The sequence below is a fragment of the Eptesicus fuscus genome, chromosome 2 (assembly GCF_027574615.1).
Source record: "Eptesicus fuscus isolate TK198812 chromosome 2, DD_ASM_mEF_20220401, whole genome shotgun sequence".
NCBI lineage: Eukaryota > Metazoa > Chordata > Mammalia > Chiroptera > Vespertilionidae > Eptesicus > Eptesicus fuscus.
In genome coordinates, this window is record NC_072474.1 from 111440137 (window position 1) to 111448009 (window position 7873).

The following is a 7873-nucleotide window of genomic DNA, read 5'->3' on the forward strand; positions in this document are numbered from 1 at the left end:
CTCCTACTCTAAATGAGAAATTCAGTGGCCTCCTTTCTTCTTTATAAGGAATAACGTGTGGTCACGAGGGACTGGACTGGACCCAAATATAAATGGGTGTGCGTGTTTATTCAGAAGGGAAAGCTAACACCCAGCGCCCACTGGCATTGCCTCATTATCTCAGAATTCTCACAACGAGAGTTCGCGCTGCAGTGGCCAGTGTGTGAGGTGAGGGGACAGCACTGAGGAAAGAAGTCTGAGCCCAGCGTCCCGTGTGTTTTAAGGGACAGAGCCGGGACCGGAGACCTTCAGGAAGGAACCCTAACTCGCGTTTTGAGAAAATGACATATGATCTGTGCAATGGCGGGTAAAATGAATATATGTTTCTTCCTTTCCCCTTAGGAAGACCAGCCAGTGATCGTTAAAAGGAAGAGAGGAAGACCTCGGAAACACCCTGTGGAAACAGCAGTAAAAACAAGTGGGTACTTGGTGTGTTTGTAGTTCACACAAGGCATTTTCAAACTGATTTTCTAAGTGAGATTTGTTTTTGCACTTTTTAGAAGAAGACTGCAAAGCAGATGCCGGCGTTGTCACTGTAAGTAATTGCAAAAGATGAGAACTCTTCACGTTTGCTCTTGACCTAGAATGGGTATGCCGCAGCGTCTACTATTCCAAACAACTTTATTCTTTAACAGTATTGGAAAGCTTTAAAAGGCTTTCTTAAAGAAAATATTGAATAACCTTTCAACTACTATCTTATTGCTAAGATTTTCACATCAGCATTGTGGGTTCCTCAGTCTGCTTCCTTCCTCACGTGAGAGTTTGGTTACATAAAAATTTTCTAGGAACTTACCCTCTGTAGTCACCCTTAATTCATTGTATCCAGATCGTTGTATCCAGATTCCACTGCGTGAGTGAGTTTTGGTGACAGCATCATCAGAAGGACAGACATGTCTGCTGAACTAACAAAGGGCAGTGGGATTTGGGCCTCTGCTCTGCCCCTTACTGCCAGGCCATGACATGGGGCCAGCCACATGGCCCTTTGAGAGTCCATTTCCTTGGGTATCATAGAATTATTGTAAGACAACAGAACCAAAGGGGCACATGTGAATGCATTTCCCAGTGTGCGAGCTGGTCACGGGGGTGGGGGACAAGTGGGCTGTGCTGCGTGTCCTCCAGTCCCGGGGAGGAGGCTGTGGCAGCCCCGAATAAAGCATGGCGTCATGTTCGCTTGGTGTTCTTCATCCCCTGCAGAAAATAGGACCCAAATGTTCTGTCTATTTAAATGGAGGTCCTAAACCTTCTATGTGCTGATGACCAATGCTGACTTCAGTGTTTTGTTTGTTTAAATTTAGGTAGAACAGTCTCCCCCTGGCGGCAAACCGAAAGTAATGCAAGCAGGTGTGTACCTACAGGGTTGCTCTGTGTGATGTAAGAAAGGCATGAGGCTGCTGCAGGGGTAGCTTTGCCGTTTCATGGTTTCTCACTGGAGTGGGTGGCCTCCTTGTAGAAGACAGCTGCCTTACAGCCATGAGAGATTGTGCCTATTGGCTTTCCCTGTGATCTGAGCCATTCTTGGTTTTAGAAGTCTGGGAAGCCTTCGGAGAGGAGCATGAAGGCAGGAAAAAGCAAACTAGGGAAGATACTTGGACATGTGCAAACCATAACTTACTGGACATGTGTCCGGGAGAAATAAACCAGCGTGCTGGGCACTGCTATCAAGAGCCTATTCTCAGAAGAAGAATTGCTAAAGCAGCTTTTGCAGTGTCAAAGCCAGGACGCAGGAGATAAAATTGTTTCAAGTATTTGTGTCCTGGTTCCAACTGTTGATGGTGATTAGCTCCGGATGCCGGGATGATAGGCACATTCCATGTTTTTTGTTACTGTTGCCTACATTTTCCAGAATGTTTTACAATGTGTATGTATTCATTTCATGGTCTAACTATTTTCACATAAAAGCAAGAAGAGCCACTACGGGGTTTTGTAGGTTCGATATAGGCAAAAAGATGGGTGTGGCAGCTATTTTGGGTCAAATAAGCAGCATGGTCAAATCAGGAGGGGATGTATCCTGATCACCAAGGTCAAGCAAATGGAGAATGTAAGTTTCTCCACATTTAACATGTGTGATCAGTGGTCATACTTTAGTTTTTCTTATCTCTTGGAAGATTAATGTTTGTTTTAAAAAGGAGATTCAGCGTATGCTTGGCTTTTAACCAATTTTTATTCACAATATAACAATATTTTAAGTCCATATAGCAAGGATTTTTATAACTTGAATGCCCTGTAAGGATTCCAGTGTAAGCTGTGTGCTTGTGTTTGGGGTTGGTTAGCAGTGGTGTTGTGAATCGGGGTGGTAATGACCAGTTTAAAGCGGGATTCTTCTTTGTGGGCCCTTTTCTTGATTCAGCCTTCCATGTGTGCTCGTCTGTCGACTGCAGAGAAGGGTGACTGCTACGGTCTCATCACTGATAAGTGTCTGGGTTGTGGAGCGTCTTACGAGGATCCCATAATCTAGCTGTTGGAAGATAGTGTATCGAACTAAACTCTAAACTTCGTTTTTCTTACCAAGACCCAGGGAGTTATAATACCTACAGAAAGCAAATACATGAAGAATAGGCATATACAAACCAATAGTGTCTTAAAATATTTTTTTATATTTTTTTTAGTTACCATAATGTAAGTACTTGGAGTCAAAGAATTCCAGCTATCACCCAATTTCTCAGTTATGTGATGAACAAATTGCTTAAATGAAGTTATTGGAGCCTCGTTTTTTTTCTAACTATGTAATGGGATTGTAATATTTACAGAGTTACATAGAGATTCTAGTGGAGTCTGCAATCCTGACCACAGTTCCTGGGGCTTTTGGGGGACCCCTCCATGGCCCCTCCTCCTCCTTTTCTGGGTTCAGAGCCTTTGAGCTGAAAGGGACCGTAAAGGTGATCTAACCCAACTCCTCCTCCTGAGGCTCCGGGAATTTAGGTGATTTGCCCAGATCCCAGAGCTTATTAGTGACAAACCTTCAGTGTCGTGACTCACATCCCAATGTGCCAGCTATTCCGGCTCGGACTTTGCTTGGCTCAAACAGACATGATGAATTGTATGAAAATCCATTCATGAGCACTGGTGTATTCATAGGCCACAAGCCAGACGGTTGCCATTTAAATGTTACACTGATGGAGTACTAATGCGGAGGTTTCCCTTTTCTTGAAGATGAGTCCAGTAAAGAACCAGGTGCCCTGCAAGAAAAAAGTGGAAGCCACGTAAGTGTTGCTTTTCTTATCAAGACACGGCCTTTCGAGATAAACTCAGTACATGCTCAGCGGGCCACCTTTTCAACTCTAACGTAATTGCTTCTAGGATGACGGTGACGAGAGAACAGTGGCAGGTGCACGGCGGCGAGGAAGGAAGCCCAAGCGTTCGCTCACCACGTCCGACGATGCCGGTACGTTCCCAGCGAGTGCTCGGTGCAGAGCCTTCTCATCTCAACACCGCCCTTCTGAGTTTCTCTTCGGGTGAGAAAACTCCGGTGGGGCACAGCTGGTATTCATGTTACATAAATACGTGTGAACCGGCTCTAATCCCGTGTCAGAAGTGGTACGTCCCAGATGCTCTGAGTCCGCGTGAAGTGTGCATGAACGCTGGCTGTGCACTGCCTAAGTAAACTCTCCCAAATGTGTTTGAGGCTAAGCTAAACAGTTGTGAGTCGCAAGCGCCGAAACCCAGAGGAAATGGAAAACCACTTCTGCCTGCAGGTCCCTAACACCCCACGCTCTGAACGCCGGGCTCTGGCCTGGGAAGCACGTTGGGAATTGTACAATCCAGGTGTGACTCTTCTCTTTGAGCAGAATCCTCAGAACCAGAAAGGAAACGCCAGAAGTCGGTTTCTGAAGCCACCGAGGACAGGAAAGACCAGGAGTCGGAGGAGGAGGAGGAAGAGGAGGAAGAGGACGAGCCCTCGGGGGCCACCACCAGGTCTGCCGCCAGGTCAGAGGCCCAGAGGTAACGGGCGCGCAGAGCTCCCAGAGGCCTTTGCGTGCCAGGGAGCCCGTGCTCTCAGCCCCTGACGTTTCGTTCTCCTTGGAGAACCTGTTCCCATCTTCCACCATTACTGGGGATCACAGTCTTTGCTTGGCTTCAGAGGCCTGTTTGGTGGAAGCCTTTACACGTTATTTATGGACCAGGCGTAGGTGTCTCTGATACGCTGATCACCAGGGTGAAAACACAACACACGCAGCAGCTTTTCTCCAATGAGCGAGGGAGGGGCCTCCAACCAGTCTTTGGAAGAGACTGCTCACGTGAAATTGCCCACGTGAGACCATTGTTATCTTACATAACTGGTAATTTCATGTTTCCCAAACCCTGATCTGGCCAGAAGCCTCTGGGAAATAGTACCACAGTCCAGTGTGTTTGCGCAGTCCCTTATGTCTCCGTGTCATTAGAACATCAGGGGCTTGGCATAGTCCTAAAGGAGAGAAGCCGGGTCGGTGTTCCTGTTATCACCAGTGTTCCCCGCCCCACTGCACTTTTCAGAAATGTTACGTCACTTTATAGTTTAATAATTTTTCTGAAGTGAGACTAGTTTTCATTTTTAATGTGATGCACAGCTGTTAATCTTGGTATCATCATCTATAATCTCCTTATCCAAGATTAAAAAGTTCAGGAACATTTATCTCTAGAATATCACTTATTAACACCTGCCATGGGAGTGCCTTATGTTTACACAGAGCAGTGGTTCTCAACCTTTTTAATGCCGCGACCCTTTAATACAGTCCCTCATGTTGTGGTGAACCCCAACTATAAAATTATTTTCGTTGCTACTTCATAACTGTCATTTTGCTACTGTTATGAATCGTAATGTAAATATCTGTTTTCCGATGGTCTTAGGCTCTACAGCAGCGGTTCTCAACCTGTGAGTCGCGACCCACAGGTTGAGAACCGCTAGCAGGGTGTAGGCTGATGAACCGAGTGTAGGCTGTGAACACGGAGGACTGCCCACCTCCGTTCCCGAGGCCTTTCGTCAGCGCGGCAGACCCTGAGCTCCCGCCTGACCTGCATGCGCCCAGCAGGTCCTCCTCGTAGCGTTTCTGCTGCTGACCCAGGTCTTCTTCACCCGGAACTTGTGTAGTAGACTACATGGACCAGTCCCAGGCCTTCAGCCTGCAGACTGTGCCTTCTTTAAGCTCGGCCCCGGGCTCCACTCTCGTGAACACTTTGGGGTCTTTACCTTGTCAGCCAATGTGTATCCTGTGCATCACAGATTCGTCTTTCTGTAAATCACTGGAAACTGTCTCACACAGAAAAAACAGAGTTAGTCTCGGAGGCAAGAGATCTGCTTGTTAGCAACGTTCCAGAAGACCAGCCATTGTCCTCCTTTCGTCCCCTTTCTCTGACTCACCCACGGGGGCCTCGTCCTCTCTAGAGGGCCAGGTTCCTGCAGTCCCTTTCAGAAAGCACTGTAGAGAGCTGTCTGCACGGGCCACCGCCCAACTGGGCAGCCAGAAACAGCTAGTAAACCCATTAGGAGGGTAAGTCCCTGCGCACTTCAGGTCACTAGCCCTCTGAGACTAGTTCTGGTACAGCAACGCCTTCTTCCTGAGTTCCCTGAGGCATTTTGTCTTGCCAAATAACGGTCTCTGGGGATCACTGGTTTCCCAAGTGGAAACCTACTCCAAACGGACTAGGAAGGTGCAGAGGGCGTCTCGGGGGCCTCACCGGTCTGTCCTCCCCACACGGCCCTCCTGCACAGGCCTGCCCTCAACGCCTGGGAGCCTTGCATGCTAGCGCCTGACCGGGACCGAAGGCGAGGCCTGTTTTCCTGAAGGTCACAGGTCTGAATGCCTGGCTAACTCGGCGCAGCATGGCCAAGCATGCCGGCTGCAGGTGTTTCCACTGGGGGCAGTTAGCGTGGGTGGCTATGTGTAGATGGAAGAGCTGGGCCCAGAGGTCAAGTTGACCAAGGTCAGCTCCTAGAGTGTGGCAGAACAGAGCCAGGCCAGGCATCTGACTCTGGGTGAGGCCATCAGCAAATAGCGGGTCAGCTCCAGCTCTTCTGGGTTTCTCTTCTGGGCGCTCCAGGTCAAAAACCTTCCTTCCATCTTTTCAGAGAACTCCCAAATCCTTCAGAGCAGCTCCTCTTACCTCTCACCCCTGCCTGGCTTTTGTCCACTGCAGGTCGAAGGCACAGCTGTCCCCTTCCACCAAGCGCAAGAGGGAGGCCAGCCCCCCTGGGGCACGTACGCGAGGCCAGCAGAGAGTGGAGGAGGCGCCTACGAAGAAGGTGAAGCGGTAATCTGCCTGCCGCCCTGGGCGCCCTGAGCCCCGCGTCCTGAGCCCGAGTAGTCTCGATGGAGAAGAGAGAGGACGGAGGAGAGAGAGGATGGAGGAGAGAGAGGACGGAGAAGAGGGAGGACGTGCCAGCCTCGCCGTCAGCGGGCTTTAACCAGGGAAAGGACATGCATGTGCTGAGTTCCTAGTGCAAGCTTTCCTCCTTATGTTTTAAACAGCTTTATAAACTATTGTTCATAGAAGGTATTATGTACATTTACTTCAGATAAAGGAAAATAAGTTTACTTTGTATCTGAACTCAAGACAAAGGAGCTGTGTATTTTAACATTGGACACTGGGATTTCCCCACAGGGCACACCACCAACACACCCTCCCGCCCATCGGACACCAGGCCGCCTGCGGGTCCCCTGTGTACAGTATATAAACATGTAAAAATAGGTTGTATTTTACTCTGTGTATGATGCTAATCAATGAACACTTTATTTATTTTACAGAGAAAACTTATCTGTGAACTTTACTATATATCTGTTTATTATTTTATTACTTTTTTAATTAGTGGAAGGGTTTTAGAGGCTGTGCAGTCATTAGAAGTGTGTTAGGACTGCCTGCCCTGTACCTGTCGCAGCCTGGCCTGGCAGGAACTCCGGAGCCTCCGCGCATGCAGCCAGGGAAGTAGCTTAGCTCACGGCCCCGCTGCTCTTCTGCTCGCAGTCGCGGCTCGGTGTTTTAGGATGTAACTTGTTTTAGATGATCCTCGCATCTGACTTTACTACCAGCCCACGGGCGGGAGGGGCTCTGGTCCTGGTAGCGATGCGGCAGTCACCTGCGGCAGAAACCCCTCCGCCCGTGGCCATGGCCCTCTGCTGCCCCTAGGCTGAGCCCCTGTTCCTTCCCCATCACCTTGACCGGAAGAGAAACGCTTCGAAGATCAGGTCACTGCTATCATGATTCAGGATTTTGTGTTGTTTCCTGCACAATTACTTCAGGATAGAGACTGGCTTTGCTGCCAGGTCCTTTTTTAAACACCGTCAACTCCCATACGAGCAAACTGTCCAACTCACATTTTTCATAAGATTAAACTGTTCTTACGATCAAATTTGTCTCTAGCAATGATGTGATGAGTTGCCAAATAATTGAGATTATTTTAAAATGTTTTATTCATATTCTTGTTTTGTAATTAAAATTTACATTCAGTGTGTGTGAAATTTTTTTTTGACTCAATGTAAAGTGGATATTTCTGTCATTTTACATGGTTTCTTACTGAGATTTTATATATAAATTATAAAATGTTTCCCAAAACTTTAGTGGCAAGAATTTTTTTTTCCTGAACTTTACAATTTCTCCCTTTGAAAACCATTTCTTCTCTTAGACACATTCCATTTTCACATTTAAATAGTCGGTGAGGGTGTCCTTGATAGAATTGAATATTAGGTGACATTGCTCTTCTGACAAGATTCATTGAGAATTGACAAAGTTGTATGTAGTTCCGGTCCACTCATTTTCACTGGTGTATAGTATTCCATTTAAAGGCTATATCACAATATACTAAGCTATCCATTGCCTGTTATGGCCTTCAGATTGTTTCCGGGTTAACATTTCTATGAATATT

At 47.4% G+C, this 7873-nt stretch overlaps 1 protein-coding gene across 2 annotated transcripts in view; it reads left to right on the forward strand.

Moving 5' to 3' along the window:
* BOD1L1 (biorientation of chromosomes in cell division 1 like 1) overlaps positions 1–7462 on the forward strand; it is a 45995-nt gene extending 38533 nt beyond the window's left edge. Inside the window, exons 20-26 of one of the 2 annotated variants that reach the window (XM_054708127.1) lie at positions 382–457; positions 540–574; positions 1335–1380; positions 3190–3239; positions 3337–3421; positions 3825–3978; positions 6151–7462. In XM_054708127.1, the coding sequence (XP_054564102.1) occupies positions 382–457; positions 540–574; positions 1335–1380; positions 3190–3239; positions 3337–3421; positions 3825–3978; positions 6151–6268 (564 nt within the window). In that variant the 3' untranslated portion in view covers positions 6269–7462. The remainder of the gene's footprint in view (positions 1–381; positions 458–539; positions 575–1334; positions 1381–3189; positions 3240–3336; positions 3422–3824; positions 3979–6150) is intronic. The other variant, XM_054708131.1, reaches the window with a different exon arrangement.
* Positions 7463–7873: the final 411 nt, after the last annotated feature.